The sequence below is a fragment of the Schistocerca nitens genome, chromosome 2, assembly GCF_023898315.1.
Source record: "Schistocerca nitens isolate TAMUIC-IGC-003100 chromosome 2, iqSchNite1.1, whole genome shotgun sequence".
In the NCBI taxonomy this organism is placed as follows: domain Eukaryota; kingdom Metazoa; phylum Arthropoda; class Insecta; order Orthoptera; family Acrididae; genus Schistocerca; species Schistocerca nitens.
Genome location: NC_064615.1, coordinates 735,862,490 through 735,883,696, shown reverse-complemented (window position 1 = coordinate 735,883,696; position 21,207 = coordinate 735,862,490). Strand labels below are relative to the sequence as shown.

Here is a 21,207-nt window from a genome sequence, read left to right as displayed (position 1 = left end):
GTCTTGAGCTAAGCTCGAATGATTGAAGTGTAGTACAAGACCCCTACCAGCGGTGATCATAACTGTTACTTCAGGCTGGGCGTTCAACGTCTTTTGCACCCCCCTGAGGAGAAAGGATAAAACAGTAGCGTCATTGTCATGAACGAGTAAGTGTATTTTGCTTTGATCAGTATCGTAGGGATCTGCTATAGTATTACATATTTCATCCAGTATGAGAACCTAGAAGAGGCTTTATAGCTATAACTCCGTGTTCAAGCTGAAATTCAGGAGACAATCAATTAGGTTTGAAATGCAGGAAGCTACCATTGTTATGCAAGTGGTTCCAAATATCAGAAGTTACAGGAACAGTGGAGTACGTGAAACGTTTCTTTAGTTTTTCCATCGATTCTGTCGTAGATATCAGGAATAGTTCACTGGGAAATGAACGTATGGTTTGCATTTTGTAACAGGAGAGAACTTATTTTAGGAGTCTTGTAAATACGGTCCTTTCTACGACAGATAATAGTTCGTCATCTAGCGCAATCATTTCTGCTATTAAATAACGATATTTTTCGCCTTTTTCGTCGTTAACATCCCTGAGCATTTTCTTCAAATGGTTCTGACATAGTCAGTTGGTTTTCTCTTCATACTGAACTTGAACCAGGAACGTCGATGGACGGCGTAGGTACGATTGCGCGTTTATCTTTATTAATTGCTTAGAAATTATCTGGGTATTTAGTTTTCAAATGATTTTTCATAACTGAAATACCTGTTAGACAAAAAATATTTCATTGGATTAGGTAACTTTATTACTTAAAATGTTTTTTTTATAACTACGTTTCACAAAAGTATACTAGCGTTCAAACAAGTTTGATTAAATCTAGCATTCGATAAATAAGTAACTACTTAACAATATTAATTATGATGTCTAAGGACAAACACATTGTTCATCAGTGTAATTAATCAATTCAGTGTAGAAGAATGAAAGATAAGCTGAGGCTTTGGTATATAACTGCTTTTTTTCCTTCTCCGCCACTCTGCACAAGTAACAAACAAAAAACTTTAATGTCACTGTTGAAATCAAAATATTTCCAGACACGAGACCATTTTTACCATGGACATTTGGTCCAATTTACCTTGCAGTTACCAAATTATTTTCAGTAGTGATCTCCAATAACACATGAAAGATGATTTAGGAGACAATCTAAGCAACTGTCTTAGGTAATTTGCGGGTGATGATATCGTTTATTGTCCGGTAAAGTCATCGGAAGACCAAAGCAAATATCTAAACGATTTAGAAAAGATATCTACATGGTGCAAAAATTGGCAGTTGACCCTAAATAATGAAAGTTTGAGGTCATCAACATAAATGATAAAGGGAATCCGTTAAACTTTCGTTACACAATAAATCAATCAAAACTAAAGGCCGTAAATTCAACTAAATTCCCAGGAATTGCAATTACGAACAACTTAAATTGAAAAAAAAGCACAGAAACTGTTGTTTTTCCACACACCAAAGCAAAGACTGCCTTTTATTGGCAGAACACTCGGAAAATTTAACAGATCTATTAAAGGGGCTGCCTACACTACGCTTATCCGTCCTCTTTTGGGCTACTACAGTGCAGCCTGGAATCCTTATCAGATAGGATTAACGGAGTACATCGAAAAGGTTCAGAGAAGAACAGGACTTTTTGTAATACCGCGAAATGGAGGAGAGTGTCATTGACATGTTACAGGATTTGGGGTGGACATCGTTTTTTTTTTTTTGTTTTTTGTTTTTTTTTTAAGCGTTTTTCATTGGGGTGGAATTTTCTCACATAATTTCAATCACCAACTTTCTCCTCTGTATACGAAAATATTTTGTTCACGCCGACCTGCATACGGAGAAACGATCATCATAATTAAATAAGAGAAATTAGAGCTCACACGGAAAGATATAGGGGTTCGTTTTTTCCGCGCGCTGTTTGAGATTGGAATTGTGGTGTCACCGCCAGACACCACACTTGCTAGGTGGTAGCCTTTAAATCGGCCGCGGTCCATTAGTATACGTCGGACCCGCGTGTCGCCACTGTCAGTGATAGCAGACCGAGCGCCACCACACGACAGGTCTAGAGAGACGTACTAGCACTCGCCCCAGTTGTACAGCCGATTTTGCAAGGAACGGTTCACTGACAACTACGCTCTCATTTGCCGAGACGATAGTTAGATAGCCTTCAGCTACATTTGCTACGACCTAGCAAGGCGCCGTATTCAATTGATATTGAGATTCTATTAATGTATCATCAAGAGCGATGTTCTACAAATGTGGATTAAAGTTATGTATTCCAGAAGCTACGTACTTTTCTTTATAGCATTCATTCCGTATCCTGTTTCAGACCTCACGCCAGACTGCGTGAGTTTAAGCGCGTGCCTTTCGGCTTCCTCTCATTGTGTCTAGGCTGTCTTGTCTAGACACAACAGGAATAATCATTGTCAAAGTGGCTCGATGAACCTCTGACAGGCACTTAAATGTAAATTGCAGAGCAGTCATCTAGATGTAGATGTAGAACGTGATCACAAGTCACAGCAAATCAAACAGTCAGGTATGTGAATCGATGTGTTATCCATTCGCTTCAGTCATAACTGACGACGCCCGAATTTACCTGAATCCGTCCTATCGTACACTCCTGACCTCCCTGGGTTCTCTCAGACCCACGCGTTACGACATGCTCCGTGGAAGTGTTCGGCCCGATACCCGGTCCCTGGATGTCCGGCTATCCGACTTAAAGCATGGATGGACAACCAGAATCCGGTATCTGGGAAAAGACCTATCCATCTTATCTCTGTAGTTAATACCTCTTTAACGATCTTCTCTGTTACAGGCGCAAGACTACGTTACAGTGAACACACAAGAAGGGACCCTCAGAGGACGGTTGTCACAGACATACACCGGAAATCCCATATACAGGTTTCAAGGCATTCCATATGCAGAGCCTCCAGTAGGAGATCTGCGTTTCCAGGCAAGTACAAGCATTTAGTTTTCCTCTGCGACTTAAATAAATAAAGCTGAAGTACCTCAAAATATATATACATACTATGAGGTGACAGTTATGGGATAGCGATATGTACATAGCAGATAGTGGTGGTATCGCGAACACAAGGTATAAAAGGCCAGTGCATTGGCAAGAGATGTCATTTGTATCGAAGCCATTCATGTGAAAAAGTTTACGACGTGATTATGACCGCACGACTGGACTCGACAGACTATGAACGCGGAATGGTTGTTGGAGCTAGACGCTTGGGACATTCCATTTCGGAAATCGTTAGGGAATTAAATATTCCGAGATCCACAGTGACAAAGTGTGCCGAGAAATTTCAGGCATTACCTCTCACCACGGAGAACGTAGTGGCCGACGGCCTTCAATTAATTGCTGGGGAGTTGACAGTGGTAACAGACAAGCAGCAGTGCGTGAATCAACGTGGGACATACGACGAACGTATCCGTTAGGAAAATGCTACGAAATTTGGCGCTAATGGGTTACGGCAGCACGACTGACGCGAGTGCCTTTGCTAACAGCACGACATTGCTCGTGACCATATCGGTTGGGCCCTGGAGGACTAGAAAACCGCGGCCTGGTCAGATACGTCTTAGTGAGAGCTGATGGTAGGGTTCGAGTGAGGAGTAGACCCTCTCGCGAAGCCATGAACCCAAGTTGTCAGCAAGGCACTTTGCAAGCTGATGGTGGCTCCATAATGGTGTGGCCTGTGTTAAATGGAATGCTCTGGGTCTCTGGTCCGACTGAACCGATTATTTACTGGGAATGATTACTTGGAGGCTATTTGCAACCATTCATGAACTTCGTGTTCTCAAATAACGATGGAATTTTTATGGGTGAAACTGGGCCACGTCATCGATCAGCAGCTGTTCTCTATTTGTTTGAAGAATATTCTGGACAATTCGAGCGAATGATTTGGCCTCCCAGATCACCCGACATGAATCCCGTCGAATACTTATGTGACATAGTAGAGAGGTCCACTCGTGCACAAAATTCTTGACTGGCTACACTTTCGCAATAATGGATGACTACAGAGACAGCATGGCTCAGTATTACTGCAGAGGACTTCCAACATGTTGATTCCGCGCCACATCAAGTAGCTGCATTACGCCGGGGAAAAGGAGGTCCTACACGATATCTGGATGTAACCCATGACTTACGTCAGCTCAGTGCACCTCGAGGCATGTGTTCCTCCTGTGTGGTAACAAACCCACGTCAGCACAGGAACTACGTTTCACCGTCAGGTGTAGGAGATATAAGGACAGTGTCTGGAAGAGCGATATTTAAACATATGTACCCAGTCGAGTATTTATTTATTTAGTCCAAATTTTAGGCTATTACCTTTCTGCAAAGAGATTGTTTCATGTCATCGGTAACGTTTCTCCATTTATGTTAACTAAAATAATAATGAATCTATGGTAAAAAAATGCGGTGAAAATTACTATCTCTAGTACCGTTATGAACTATAAACAATGAAAACTGTCTATTGATTTAACAGTTTTTGCAGTCAGTCTTTGGCGCCCCAGTCAGCAAATTAACAGTAGACGACATCGCGAAAGAATCTAAAACCTTAGTCAATTTCAGTTTAGATAGGAGTCATTGCACACATTTCTTCTGTGCTCCCTGGTTCCAGGGGACTCCTGCTTCCAACGGCGCATTGCTGTGTTCGTTGTCGACCGTCTCTAACAATTCGTGTGCCCTCTGTTATTCCAATAATGGAGCGGTGCATGTTGGTTAGAATGACGATGTGCCTGCCATGTCTTTTTGGACACTGTACAGAAATGTCGAGGCTCTACTTCGTTGGCCCCTGGTGCAAATTCTGGGTAACATATGTGGCCCCATGCTGAGTCAATTGAATAGTCATTTCTATTCCTCTCGTGCCCTTCTTTCTTTATTATGTCGAAATACTGTAAGAATTACAAGTTTTGCCATACTTCAAACGCTGTTGTGCAGTTTACGCAAAAGATTGCGTCCCCTTCACTTTCATTCCTAAGTGACAGATGTGCATTAATCTAGGAGGAGAAACCTCAACCAAAACGCGGCATTCATTGCGTAATTCACAGTTTTTCGTGCCAGAAGGTGAATACTTTACCGACTGCACATTGGTGTTTACTATAATGACACAGGAGGAACAGTTGACAAAATACTGACGTGTGGCACATGTTCAGGAAGATTTTTTGCCGGAGCGCTGCAGAAGGGAAATTGGAAATTTGTGGTAAGGTGTTACGGAACCAAACTGCTGAGGTCATCGGTTCCTAAGCCTACACAGTACTTAAACTAACTAACACTAAGGACAACACACACACCCATGCCCAACGGAAGGCTCGAACCGCACGGACCGTGACAAGGCGCTGCAGAAAGTGGAAGCCGAAAGGAGCGTATATTACAAGCTTGTTAGCGGGCCTATATTCTGCAACAAGTATATAAGTATATAAAAACAAGTATATAAATATTCTTTTAGAAATTAAACACCTTTGCCTCGCTGCAGTATTAATATTTTTTTTCCAGACGCGTTTCGCCTTTCATAGTAGAGACATTTTCATTGATAGTTTATTATATTAGAAAGCAAGATCGCTTAATATGAAATAGTCTATTTCGTGAGCAGTTTCGATAGTAATTAACTGTCATTCTCAGATAACGTAAATTTAGTAGTCTGCATGATCGTACAACAGTTAGTCTATACACAAGGAACCACATTATGTGAATAATACAAATTACGTTCGTCCCGGAAATACACTCCTGGAAACTGAAATAAGAACACCGTGAATTCATTGTCCCAGGAAGGGGAAACTTTATTGACACATTCCTGGGGTCAGATACATCACATGATCACACCGACAGAACCACAGGCACATAGACACAGGCAACAGAGCATGCACAATGTCGGCACTAGTACAGTGTATATCCACCTTTCGCAGCAATGCAGGCTGCTATTCTCCCATGGAGACGATCGTAGAGATGCTGGATGTAGTCCTGTGGAACGGCTTGCCATGCCATTTCCACCTGGCGCCTCAGTTGGACTAGCGTTCGTGCTGGACGTGCAGACCGCGTGAGACGACGCTTCATCCAGTCCCAAACATGCTCAATGGGGGACAGATCCGGAGATCTTGCTGGCCAGGGTAGATGACTTACACCTTCTAGAGCACGTTGGGTGGCACGGGATACATGCGGACGTGCATTGTCCTGTTGGAACAGCAAGTTCCCTTGCCGGTCTAGGAATGGTAGAACGATGGGTTCGATGACGGTTTGGATGTACCGTGCACTATTCAGTGTCCCCTCGACGATCACCAGTGGTGTACGGCCAGTGTAGGAGATCGCTCCCCACACCATGATGCCGGGTGTTGGCCCTGTGTGCCTCGGTCGTATGCAGTCCTGATTGTGGCGCTCACCTGCACGGCGCCAAACACGCATACGACCATCATTGGCACCAAGGCAGAAGCGACTCTCATCGCTGAAGACGACACGTCTCCATTCGTCCCTCCATTCACGCCTGTCGCGACACCACTGGAGGCGGGCTGCACGATGTTGGGGCGTGAGCGGAAGACGGCCTAACGGTGTGCGGGACCGTAGCCCAGCTTCATGGAGACGGTTGCGAATGGTCCTCGCCGATACCCCAGGAGCAACAGTGTCCCTAATTTGCTGGGAAGTGGCGGTGCGGTCCCCTACGGCACTGCGTAGGATCCTACGGTCTTGGCGTGCATCCGTGCGTCGCTGCGGTCCGGTCCCAGGTCGACGGGCACGTGCACCTTCCGCCGACCACTGGCGACAACATCGATGTATTGTGGAGACCTCACGCCCCACGTGTTGAGCAATTCGGCGGTACATCCACCCGGCCTCCCGCATGCCCACTATACGCCCTCGCTCAAAGTCCGTCAACTGCACATACGGTTCACGTCCACGCTGTCGCGGCATGCTACCAGTGTTAAAGACTGCGATGGAGCTCCGTATGCCACGGAAAACTGGCTGACACTGACGGCGGCGGTGCACAAATGCTGCGCAGCTAGCGCCATTCGACGGCCAACACCGCGGTTCCTGGTGTGTCCGCTGTGCCGTGCGTGTGATCATTGCTTGTACAGCCCTAGCGCAGTGTCCGGAGCAAGTATGGTGGGTCTGACACACCGGTGTCAATGTGTTCTTTTTTCCATTTCCAGGAGTGTATGATTACACATCAGTCTCGTCGACATACTGACAATATGCTCCAGTTATAATAATGCAGCTTCACACAGTTTTGATAAGTATTACAGGGGCAGAAACACGTACATCAGTAAAGATAATGCAACGACAACAACTCACAAGGGAATCTCCCAATCGCACACCCTCAGATTTAGTGGTAAGATGGCCCAGTTGATAGTACGTCAAAAACTGATCAATCACGAAATCAGGAAGAAGGTGTACTGAACTGTCAAAAACAGGAAAGTAGAAAGAGTGAACGGTCCATGAACAAGGAGTGCAATAAACATTAGCCTGAGACAGCAACGACGGCGAGGGTAAGTGGTCGTAGTGTCGGACTGCTAATCGGGCAAGCCGTGTTTGAAGCTTTTTTATGCCATTTATTTTTGTGTTCCACAGCATTATGAACTGTTCATCTGGTCATTGAAATGTTTTTTTTTTCTCTTTCTATAGTCTTGGCAGTTGTCATACTACACTGGTTATAGAATGAGTCATGCGGTAAGAATACGTTACCGTTGCACGTAAATGTAATGAATAATGAGAGCAGGCGAGATACCACAAAGACGTGTCACAGAGTGAAAAAAACAAATAAGCGGGTGTGAACTATGTTACAACAAAGGAATTCATGAGTCAAGAATCCAAAACGGAGAGCAACTTTAGAAACGTTAAAAGCCTATGTTTTGATAGAGCACAGAACAAATGCATGACTATGAAACTATTGCGATCGTTTGTGGTAGGTTATGTGACAAACTATTACGTTTTCATTATTTCCTTGGGAGTGACCACATTCGCATTCATACGAACACCTACATGGGGCAACGAGGCACATCTCACTCACTTACCAGTCGTAAAATTAGGTGCGTCGGTAAGAACGTTCCTATGAATGACACACGTACTGTCACGAATGCCTTGTATGACACACCAGACAGGTTTTCCAGTGGAGGATTCAGTTGATTTGTCGCCTTTTTATTAATGGTTCGAGGTTCCCATACGAAAGACACTTCCTTTCGGCTGCTAACAGAGTAGTTGTGCAGAATCAACTTTCATTATAGGCCCCTACCCTACACCTCGCTACTGCAAACGGAAGTTACACCAAGAAACAGTGACAAATTTAGATAAAGCGGATAGCGGAAAAAAGTGGCATCAGGGAGGTTTGCACAAGGCTCTCCTTGTTGGCAGGTCGACACTGTAAGCACTTAACCACGACGCCATTTTTCTTGCTGGCTGTTCCATCTTGCACTTCTTGTTCTTGAAACGTTCGCTGTTTCTATTTTGCCTTCCTTTTCACAACTCAGTACATCTTCTTCCTGTTATCATGCTTTATCTGTGTTCAGTTTTTGATGGGCTGTCCACTTGGCCCTGTTACCACTAAATCTGATGGGGGTGCCATGGGGCGTTTCCCTTGTCAGGAAGACTGAATCCGATGCACCTTAGAGCCCATGTCAAGTGGTTACAACCTTGGCCTCCAGGCGACGCCACCGCACTAAGGCAACGATACCTACTTAATTATTTCGAGGATTATACTAACCAACTATTTACGAAAATTTTTTAAACGATATTACGTAACAAACCGACAAACAGGAACGTGGTTACAACTGGATAATAAACACTGATACGGCTCACAGCACAAAACAAGTACATAACTATGTTTAGGGTCAAATAGATTACAGATATCCATGATTACTACACTGAAGCGCCAAAGAAACTGGTATAGATATGAAAACAGCCAGAACACGGCGCTGCGGTCGGCAACGCCTATAAAAGACAACGAGTATCTGGCGTAGTTGTTAGACCGGTTACTGTTGCTACAACGGCAGGTTATCAAGATTTAAGTGAGTCTGAACGTGGTGTTATAGTCGGCGCACGAGCGATGGGACACAGCATCCCCGAGGTAGCGATGAAGTGAGGGTTTTTCCCGTGCGACCATTTCACGAGTGTACAATGACTATCAGCATTCCGGTAAAACATCAAATCTCCGGCACCACTGCGGCTGGGAAAAGATCCTGCAAGAACGGGACCAACGACGACTGAAGAGAATCGTTCAACGTGACAGAAGTGCAACCCTTCCGCAAATTGCTGCAGATTTCAATGCAGTGCCATGAACAACTTTCGGACCCGGAGGCCCACTCGTGTACCCTTGATGACTGCACGAAACAAAGCTTTACGCGTCGCATGGGCCCGCCAACACCGACATTGGACTGTTGATGACTGGAAATATGATACCTGGTCGGACGAGCCTCGTTTCATATTGTATCCAGCAGATAAACGTGTACGGGTATGGAGACAACCTCGTGAATCCATGGACCCTGCATGTTAGCAGGTGACTGTTGAAGCTGATGGAGGCTCTGTAATAGCGTGGGGCGTGTGCAGGTGGACTAAAATGGAACTTCTAACACGTCTAGATACGACTCTGACAGGTGGCACGTACGTAAGCATCCTGTCTGATCACCTGCATCCGCTCATGTCCATTGTGAATTCCGACGGACTTTGGCAATTCCAACAGGATAATGCGACAGCCCAAACCTCCAGAAATGCTACAGAGTGGCTCCAGGAAAACTTTTTTAGTTTGAATACGTCAGCTGGCGACCAAACTCCCCAGTCGTTAACTTCATTGAGCATATCTGTGATGCCTCGCAACGTGCTTATCTCACCCCTTTCTACTCTTACGAATTTTAGGCACCCCTGCAGGGTTCGTGGTTTCAATTAGCTCGAGCACTACTGCAGACATTAGTCGAGTCCATGCCACTTTGTGCTGCGGCACTTTTGCGTGTTCGCGGGGGCCTTACACGGTATTATGCAGGTGTGCCAATTTCTTTTGCACTTCAGTTTATATAAAGATATTACATGTACATGACTGTAGAGTCATACCTGGAGCAACAGGGTTTATTATCTATTTAATTTGCAGCCAGTAAATGGAAGTTTATAAACATAACTTAGTACTGGGCGCATCCTTAGATACAACATACGCACGTAACGTAACTACCCAAGCACGACTCACGCCCCGCCCTCACAACTTTACTTCCGCCAGTAGCTCGTCTCCTACTTTCCAAACTTCACAGAAGCTCTCCTAAGTCGTGCTTGAGTAGCTCAGGTGGTAGAGCACTTGCCCGCGAAAGGCAAAGGCCCCGAGTTCGAGTCTCGGTCCGGCACACAGCTTTAATCTGCCAGGAAGTTTCAGATCAGTAACAGCTTGCACTGTACGTGATTGAGCATTGTTCTGCAAAATGATGGTCAGGTCCTGCTGTTAATTTTTGGAACACAATCTACGACCAGTTTAGAGACAGAAGTGATGACACTTTCTGCTGGACCTGACCATCATGTTGCAGGAAAATGTTCAAGCACGTACAGTGCAAGCTGTTACTGATTTGTTAGACTGATGGATCTGCTATGTGCTATACCACTAACTGTACTCCCCTGAATTAAGCCCTCGTGAGTTCAACTCGATTTCTAAACTGAAGGAAACACTTCACTGCCTTCACTTCAGAACTGCTACAAATTCGTCGGGCAATATGACCGCGCCGCTCCAACTGTCAACAAACTAGCACTGCTAAGAGTATCGTACGACTTCCACATCGCTGGCAACGGGTTATACACAACGCTGGTGACTGCTTCGAAGGTCAGTAAAACTTTGAAACACGTTTCTATTTTGTACGAGCTGTAAATAAATAGTTGCCACTATTAAAGTCCCAACCCACGCACTATCATAAAATAATAGACTAGAAAGCTTCCAACAATGTGGACAAGTGTGCAAGAAAATCTCTACTTGTAGGGTACAGAAAATGTATCGGTTCTTTACTAGACAGACACGACCTGGCTGAGGAAATTTTTTAAGAGTACAAGTGCTGTTAGTGTCACAGCAGCAAATCAGTAGAATTTTACTGGCTTTCCCTGCAGATTTTTCGTCGGATTGTATCATCGCTGAGCGGGTCCACATGTGACTGGTTGTTGCGCGGCCGCGAGAGAAGCACTTGCCTGAGTGTCATGCTGATCAGGAAGGAAAAGTACTAACACAGTCAGGAGCACTGCTTGTGCTCTGAGTAAAGTAAGCCAGCCAATTCTGAACTTGGTAGTCAACCGAACAATGTGCGGGGTTCTGGCGAGTGAATGAAATTAACTGATTTGTGACAGACAGTTTATCATACGTTGGAGATAAAAAGTTAACGAATAATGTCATATGCAATTTGAGAATGGGTTATGTAATGTAAACATGATTGTACTAAACGATGTCCGAGGCAATTAAGTATTTAGAATAAGTTTCCATGGCAGTCCTTAGGAAAAGAACGTAGAAACCTTTCGATTGCATTATTTTATGTATGGGAATATGTAGAAGAGAAAATATGTCCATATCGTGAACTGATAACGTTACCATTTCGTTGGCAGAAACCTCCAACAGATACGAGAATACCAGCTGTTGAGCATCGTCAAAATTGCAGTTAACGATCACAAAAAGTTGAATTTACGAAACTTAATTTATTAAGCCTTATAGTCACCGGATTCGCAGTAAGGAAAATGAGTGGTAGCCTTTAGGAAGGTGAGTGGTAGCCTTTGAAGCGAAACGGCTTGCACGAGCTTCAGCACCAGACAGTACCCCTGTTGCAGCATGATTCTCCTGCCTGTTTTTCCTTATAAAGTACGAGGTGTAAAGGATATTTATATACATGTGATACGAAACCTAATATTAGTTTACTTTCTACTGGTAGCTGGAGATACAACAGAATGGTTTGCCAAACACTTAATTATTTTCTCTAACGGTGTAAAACGGAGCCGTTCCTGGGCAACGACGAAATTAAGAGTGATGCAAAATACCGAAAGAGGAAATTTATATATGTTCTTCCCAGGGGGTTCTTTCTTCACAGTGTATTGTTACACCTGGGGATGGGTGACACCAGAAGTAAGCTTCCTGAGCCAGCGACCAGCAAACAGCCAGCTAAAAGGTACTGCTCATCACTGCCGGGGTGAACGCGGGAGCGATTGTGACAAGTGTGACCGGCCAAGTGCCCCATTCGGCAAACAAAGCACAGTGACATCATGGCAACCGTGATACGGGTGACAGAGCAAAGTGTCACAAGGAAGCCCAATTATAACGCAACAGTAATTATTCAGCCACAGATGAAACAGAAAAGGGCGTCTGAAAGATGAAGTTACGAAAGACTGAGGCCACTAGGAGAGCTGACTACACAAGAAAACTAATACACATGCTGTCAGTGCTACCCTCACCGCAGCAGAGCACACAGAGATAGCCACCCTAAACACTACGCCTTTCTTAATCTCACTCTCAGTTGCAGCTGTCCTGTGATATGGAGGAGGCTTTGTCAGTGGACTCTCTGCACACCTAATTGTCTGCAATCATCTACGGAGCCGCAAATCTGGCTATAGAGACTCTGCAGCTGTAAGCTGCAGCCTCTGAGTCACGCTAATGGGGTAGAGAGAGCATCATCATTCTGCTGGCTTATTAGAGGCATGACCAGCAGGATCAAGAAGCTGTTCGTCATCCGCCATCAGAGCCACCGCTGCCGCTCACCCCCTACCTGCAGCCGCCACTGATGTTGCTGGCCTCTGACTCCCAATCACTGGCCATCGGTCAAACTCTAGACGACAACGAGTACTTCAGCCTTGGATGGAAGGCGAGTCTCCTGGGCATATATGCTCAAGGAGAGCGCTTCGGAGATAAGCCCACAAAGGCAGCCGTCCGCTGCCATCCATCGAGGGCCACAACGGATGCGACACCAGGGAGACATGACCAGGTCATAACATAACGGCTGCCGTGCGACCCTTCTGTCGACGCAGCATGAGTGCCACGCGCCATACACCACTTACTGCTCAGTAGAATCGCTCATCACTGACGCGACTGAGCTGGCACCGTCTGGCGAAGACACTCCTGTATTTATGATTAATAAATATTTTGTGGTGAATAATGTTTTCATGACACTCCTCACCACAACTCACTTGGCACGATCATAACAGCCATAGAAGTCTTGGACTGGACAAATATAACAACGTCTATAACTGAGCTTTTAGACTATGAGTGTACTGCAAACGCTAATGGTTCAGCTTTGAAATAATGAGTCGACCAAATCTTAGTTATTTATGCCGCTAGAGGGAGTGATAGGACTGGATTGAGCTCTGAGTGGTTCTTTCCCCTTATTAAAATAATTTTTATTTTATTCAAACAACTTTTGAATATTTATTTTCTCACAAAAACACCACAAGATAGAAATTTAAAAGAGAATTACTTTTTCCAGACCAAAACTGTTACACCATGGGCAAACAAATCAGCATTGTAGCTACTCAACTAAAAGAATTTAACACCAAAATGTTGACGTAAAAGCATGTAATTCCACTACAGTGAAAACAGATGAGGTATCAGTGGTTTTATGATAAAAAAATTGATTTAAAATATATATGCAAACAAAACCATTGCGCAGGGACCAAATTCTACTTCAGATCTTTAAGATAAATTTTACAGTAAAAATACAGTCAAAATAAGCATCATATGCCATGTGACAATTAAATAAGAAGTAGACTGATTGCTCAGAACATAACTAAAAATCCAATGACATCAAATCAAGTTGCAAAAGAATGCGCATCTGAAAACCTTAGGGAATCAATAATTGACAGACATGAAGCACAGTTAGAAGGCAAGTACTGGTTTTATAATGTGCGCTTATCGGGCTGAATTCACTCAGTGCACACAGCAGCACACGCCACTTAATAACATTGCAGACCTCCAACACGAGAGAGACGCCCTGTCTGGTGAAACACACACACACACACACACACACACACACACACACACATATATATATATATATATATATATATATATATATGTGTGTGTGTGTGTGTGTGTGTATATATGTATATATATATAAGCCACTGTCTACAGGTTATGGTTCAGTAACCGCTAGCCAGACTGCACCGAGTCTCGCCGTATCGCAAGTCTCTGACCAAAACCCTCTTCCTTGTCGTTGCCGTCCAACACGGCAGCTGCGCTCTGGCCCAGGTAGATACTCGTTCACCGTCCACAGACTCCTCGTACTGCTGGCTGTCCTGCGAAGGTTCGCTCGGTGGCGCCTTTGTCGCAGTGCTCAACTGTGCTTCCCGCGCAATACCGCGGGCTTTAACGTGCGGCAGCTGAGTGAGTCTTGTGACGGCACACTGTTTAATTTAATAGACAGCTCTGCACTGGCAATGTAGGTATATTTCATATGGAGTACTAATAAAAGCTTCATACACATTCGCATTCTAATATTTTGATGATGTGTGTAGAAACTTAATGCCAGTATTTGAAATTATTCTAAAATGAAGAAAAAACTGTAATCAGTGTGTAATAAAAAATTTTAGGTGTCTCTGAACAAGCAGTTACTGTAGCGTTACAACGTCCTAAATCAGAAAATACACTCCCGGAAAAAAAGTAATAGGCCTGTAAAGAAGACATCGATTTTGACCTGGTGACGACATGTCAGCTGGGGATAGGGTAGTTGATAAAAGCTAATAATAGTTTCAATGTCGTCCATCAACAGATTGCGTAGTGGCACAACCACCAGAGGGCCGCCGGCTGTGGTGTCCGAGCGGTTCTAGGCGCTTCAGTCCGGAACCGTGTGACTGCTACGGTCGCAGGTTCGAATCCTGCCTCGGGCATGGATATGTGTGATGTCCTTAGGTCAGTTAGGTTTAAGTAGTTCTAAGTTTTGGGGGACTGATGACCACAGATGTTAAGTCCCATAGTGCTCAGAGCCATTTTAACCATTTTGAATCAGAGCGCCATCTGTGTCTATCTTTCGGAGAACTGTCACACAAGTTGGACGCGCTGCATCAGTGGTCATATGAACATTCTCAAACCTGTAGATGAGGTTCTGGACTTCCACACAGCACAGACGCCTGTCAGGATCGTCGTATTTTATGGGCAGCAGTGGCAGATCGTACAGCTACCACAGCAGAGGTAAGGGGGCGTGAAAACGCAGACGTGTCAACACGAACTGTTGCGAACCGGACATTAGCAGTGGGACTACGGGCACGCTCACCTCTAGCCCGACTTCCACTCACGCCACAGCATCGACGTGCAGAGCTCGGCTGATGCAGTCAGAGGGTCGCTTGGAAGATGCATGGCGTGCCGAGGTCTTCAGCGATGAAAGCAAATTTCGCCTGCATGCAAGAGATGGTCGCTTCTGTGTGCAACACAGACCTGGTGAACGCTGTCTCGTAGAGTGAATTCGTCCAAGACACGCTGGCGCCATCCCAGAACTGATGGTCCGGCGTGCGATCAACCACAACTCTCGTTAACCTTTCGTGTTTCTGGAGAGGAGGACGCCAACCAGCGCCCAGTACATTCAGAATGCTGCTAGAGCCGTTCTTTGCCGTTCTTACAATAGGAAGCTGGTGTGTTGTTCCAGCAGGATGGTGCTCGCTGACACACTGCCCTTGAAACTCAGGGCCTGCGGGATCTTCCCTGGCCACCACGAATTCAGGACTTGTCTTCAACGAGCCACGTGTGGAAATACGATGGGACGAGAAGTGATTCGTGGATCTCTTCAACAGCTCTTACAGAACTACGTGAACAGGTCGAGCAGGCGTAATATAACGTACCACAGGACTGTCTTTACCATCTCTACAATAAACTGTATGCCAGAGACAGCGCCTGTAATGCCGCCTATTGAGGCTGCACCACTTACTAACTGCGTGTTTCAGCACTGGTCGACACCTGGTACCTCAGAACCGCTTGTACTGGTGCTCTGTAAATGTAACCATTTCATGTACTCAATATGTATTGTTGCAACAATGAATCTTGACTGTACTTGAAACCTACAAAAATGTGTACTAATTTTTTCCGGCGATGTGTTTTACAGAATGAACACCATAAGAATAAAAACCACATGGACTGTGTGCATTGTATCACAGTACAGAAATTACAGTATTTGGGATGCTCAATACAAGAGACAAAGTACCTCAGGAATAGAACAAGACAGAGTTTTAAATTCCTTGACATCTGAATGAGAGTAGCAGCAGGTGCTTATATAATTTTCTTGTCGCTTCATCTGCTACATTCGACGTTTACTAACGCTAAACTTTGTACAGTAACATGGAGACACAATTTCTCAAGCAAAATTCAGTAAGTGGACAAATCCAAATGAATGTAACGACTATATAACATATAAGTAGTCCCATCACAACTACTTCGACAGCAGTAGTAAAAATGTGGAAAGGAAGACACCACGGTCTTAGACCATACTCGATCATGCGATACAAAACCACAGTAATTAAGGACTTACAGGAAATGAAGTTACTGGCTGCAGTAAATGCAGCAATAATATTACTGAAACGTAGAAAAGGCTAAATGTAAAACTCTCAAACGCAAACATTGCTCGTTATTAGAAGCTGAAGCTGTGCAGCAAACTTATCATTATATCCATTGGTATAAATACCAGTCTACGATTACGTTTTTATCTGTACAACACCGGAGATTATAAAAACACTTAGGAATCTTTTAAAATCCTCTTGAAGCTTATCTTCATTAGATAACTGAGAACTGCTCAAAAATGTTACATCCATTACAGATAAGGCCATGATGAGCGCCGATCACTCAAAGTGTCTTGTTTATGGTTCAAATGGCTCTGAGCACTATGGGACTTAACATCTGAGGTCATCAGTCCCCTATAACTTAGAACTACTTAAACCCATCTAACCTAAGGACATCACACACGCCCATGCCCGAGGCAGGATTCGAACCTGCGGCCGTAGCAGTCGCGCGGTTCCGGACTGAAGCGCGTAGAACCACCCGACTACCGCGGCCGGCTCTTGTTTATGAAACACAGGTAGTGTCACACCACCTAACAAAGTCATGTTAAAAATGCGGCAAGGAAGAATAGACTCCCCGTCTCAAAGAGAATTTATTCGACCGTGCTGATGACTAAAACAGTGAGGAGGATAACAACAACCACATAGATACGGCGAGCATTTGATTTAAGCTGTAGTGCCGTTCTGAAGACCAGCTAAGTAACGCTCCACTTTACCTATCTGACCTACTCTTACTGCTGGGATACGCTTTAAGTGCGCCTCCAGTTAGCGTATCACAGAGGAAATAGTTGCATGGGACAGGAAACTGAAGGTCGTGTTTACCTTCCAAATTTATTTTTACACTCTTTGTGAGAGTTTATTAACAATTCTTCATGTGACATTACGCCTACTATCAGAGCAAGAAACCCGTCGCAGTCAACAATGACACCGGAGAGCTACCAATGTCTGATATGTTACTGTATGAAGTTACTAAAGCCATTTAGCTAAACAGAGTGCATTCGATGTCATCAAGCTTAAACACACTTGGTGAAATATACTCGATTTTGTTCTGTTCTTGCTTCCACGTGTGACTTAGATAAATGCATCGCTGAAGTACTGCACTACTTAAATACTTTCTCAGTTATAAACATAGACTCGTCTCACCGTCCTTTAAGGGCGTAAATGTACTTACTTACTCTTAACCTGGCTTCCTCTTATTTCTTTATCTTTCTCTATTGACAGCAAAAGAGACAGAATACTCGTAGGCATGCTTCTTATCCAAGAATGACTGTAGCTTAAATTTAGTATGAACTTGGATGTGTCTGATTTTTCCGTCATGATTATTTCTTGAGATGCCAGATGAATTCTACGAACGAACGCTTTCGGAATTATAACGCTAAAATTCCTTGTGTTTCGTAATAACCTCTTTTGCAGCGTCTTATTGTGCGACAATTTTGTTTACACTGGGAAGCAATTTGACTTCTAGATCGATGATCTGATCCTTCCCTCATTCCTCACCAAATCCTTTACATACTAATAATGATTATTCTTCTATAACAGGCATTCGAACCAACTGCATCAGGTTTTAATATCATCCCACAAGTTCTTAGCTGAGTGAAATAAATCTGTATTTCAATCTAACACGTGAACAGTTCCCGTTAGAACGAATTCTATTTCGTCCATTGCCTTGCAGATTCATTGTTCTTTTTTAAATACTCGTGTAATTCAGTCTTTCCGCTTTTGAAAGTTTAACACATTATGAAACAATATCTCTTCACAGCCGCCAGTGACAAAAGCAGCGTGGTCTGGAGTTAGAGACGCCCTGGCGGTGGGGTCGCAGTGTCCCCAGGATCGAAGACATGTCATATCTGGGGCCGAAGACTGTCTTTACCTCAATGTTCATGGTCCAGGGGTACGTACTATACTGCAGAAAAGTCTGTTAGTTTGGAATTTCAACCAGAAATTACTTTCTCCACCTGTTATTTAAACTGAAATTTATTAAAATTATCATTATACTTGTTGGCATTCACGATTTGTAATTGTTACTTAACATGTCGACAGACACCGTCGCAGAATGGAACGCTAAAAGCTGTTATGGTTTGGATCCACGGCGGATGTTTCACAGAAGGATCTGGTACGCCAGTAGCAGACTATTTTGTGGACAATGATGTCATATTCGTCGGCATAAATTATCGGCTGGGACTTCTTGGTAATAATTTTGAGTATTATTGAACTTATGTATTGGCGTACACCAAAAAATAGACTCCTCTACAAAATAGCTGAAGCACCAAGAAGACGTGGTGGCATGTCAACGTAATTCCGTACATGTCCACACCATCGGTGGATACGTAAATTATTAGAACTGTAGTTATCTGCGATACGTAGAATGGCCACCAGAGTGCATTAGCGCTGCTGCTTAAACAGCACCAAAAGTTGAGTGATCACTGGGGAAGACACAGAGTTACCACGTACTCGTATGAAATAGCGTTAACAGCACCTGATAGATTTTGAAGGGGATCTCATTGTAAATCTCCATTAGCACCGTTCGTCTGTCCGTGCAATATCTAGATTTGTGGTGCATTCGTATGTGACACTGGCCCAGTGTCAAATAGAATGGGAACGTGAAGGCACGTATACTCGTCATCAAGATTCCGGACGACCACGTCTGACCACCACAAGGGATGCTCTCGGTATTGTGCCACAAACACATCGGAACACTTTCACATACGAAACTTCCTAGCAGATTAAAACTGTGTGCCGGACCGAGACTCGAACTCGGGACCTTTGCCTTTCGCGGGGAAGTGCTCTACGAACTGAGCTACCCAAGCACGACTCACGCCCCGTCCTCACAGCTCCACTTCTGCCAGTACCTCGTCTCCTACTTTCCAAACTTTACAGAAGCTCTCCTTTCTTTCAGGAGTGCTAGTTCTGCAAGGTTCGCAGGAGAGCTTCTGTAAAGTTTGGAAGGTAGGAGACGAGGTACTGGCAGAAGTGGAGCTGTGAGGACGGGGCGTGAGTCGTGCTTGGGTAGCTCAGTTCGTAGAGCACTTGCCCGCGAAAGACAAAGGTCCCGAGTTCGAGTCTCGGTCCGGCACACAGTTTTAATCTGCCAGGAAGTTTCATATCAGAGCACACTCTGCTGTAGAGTGAAAATTTCATTCTAGACTTTCACATATGCTCCTGCCATCTGAGAACGAGTAATAAACACCATGAAACATTCTGTGTCGTCGCTCTCTATTGGTCGAAAACTAGCGGCAACAGGGAGAGGGATTTGCTGCGCCATGCATAGGCTGCCATTTACACAACACAAACGGCTGCATTTAGAGCGGTGCCATGACCGGGAATCATAAACTGTCTGTGTGAACGGCGCAGCAACGGATCACGGTTCTGCACCATTCCGGATGACAATCGTAAACGAAATTGACACGGACCTAGCGTGAGGTACCATTCTTACAATGTTCAGGAGAGGCACAGAAGAGTTACTCCCGCCGCCATGGGGTGGCGAGTCATCGCACATTATTTCTGGTCAGGGATGGTACAGACTGAGGGAACTCCGACAGCAAACCGGTGCGTCGCGAACATCATGTGTCTTTATGAGGTACTTCTAATGCAACAGTATCGCTTTGTTTTCCTTTGTTTCTTTTATAATGTTCGTCTCTACACGGTGCATGTCTCTTAAACTGTGTGTGTCAGGTACTTTCAAGGCCAGAAAGGCATTGAGAACTGTGCCCGATAGAACAAGTATGGCACTATCTCGGACGTCAACTCCGCTGCAGATAATAAAGACTAGTTGTGGTATGGTTAGCTTCAGAAGAGGATATACGGGGCTTATGACACCCCTCCCAACAGCATTAGTGCATGAAGCTTGGCCGGAGCCGTGCAACGTCACACTGATAAATGGACTCAGACTGCCAAGCTGGTTGTAAATCTGAATCGATTTAGTGGTTACTAAAATAACATCACATACCACCTCAAGGCATGGAGTTTCATTGCGTTTTCTCTTCCCCTTTAGGGTAATTCACTCATTTTTCCAGGCAGTGGATAAAAGTAGATACTTGTCAGCTAATCCTGTATTTATTAAGCTAATTGAGAAATTTCTCCATTTTATGGGCTGATAAATTTTGTAACTTACCTGCTAAGTTTCTTATTAACTACCGTGCCTTAGAATCTAACGAGTGAAGGCAGTATCCTATGTCCTCTTTTACCTACCTCATCGGGCCTACTAATAGACAAGTCTTAGTTTAAGCGTATTATTGCCAAAACAAAAATCCTTACTGCTATCGCTCACTCATCCGTCAATTCGCTGACATGTGTGCTTATCATATTCCAGTATCACTCAACAGTGAAAAAATTACTGTGCGAATGTTCCTTAAATTCTTTCCACTAAGTTTCAAGTGTCCTATTTCTATATCTAAAGACAAGCATTTTATTTGAATTCGTCGTCGAAAGGCTAATTTAATTGTTCCAATATCCTTTTATGTTGCCTGTTTATTAGATTAAGTTTACAAAGATAAATTTAAGAAAAAAATGAGAACCGGTAACTGCTTTGCAAATTTTTGTATTCTGCGTAATCTGTAGTGTTGTACGGAAAAATTTACATTGTTTCGGTCACTGCTACTTAATAAAATGGTTCAAATGGCTCTGAGCACTATGAAACTTAACTTCTGGGGTCATCAGTCCCCTAGAACTTAGAACTGCTTAAACCTAAATAACCTAAGGACAACACACACACCCACGTCCGAGGCAGGAT

At 44.1% G+C, this 21,207-nt stretch overlaps 1 protein-coding gene across 1 annotated transcript in view; it reads left to right on the top strand.

The window, feature by feature from the left end:
• The window catches only part of LOC126236945 (esterase FE4-like), a 102,137-nt gene that overhangs the window by 5,744 nt on the left and 75,186 nt on the right, over positions 1-21,207 (top strand). The window contains exons 2-4 of the mRNA XM_049946639.1: positions 2,841-2,978; positions 18,238-18,369; positions 18,519-18,666. Coding sequence (XP_049802596.1) covers positions 2,841-2,978; positions 18,238-18,369; positions 18,519-18,666 — 418 coding nt within the window. The remainder of the gene's footprint in view (positions 1-2,840; positions 2,979-18,237; positions 18,370-18,518; positions 18,667-21,207) is intronic.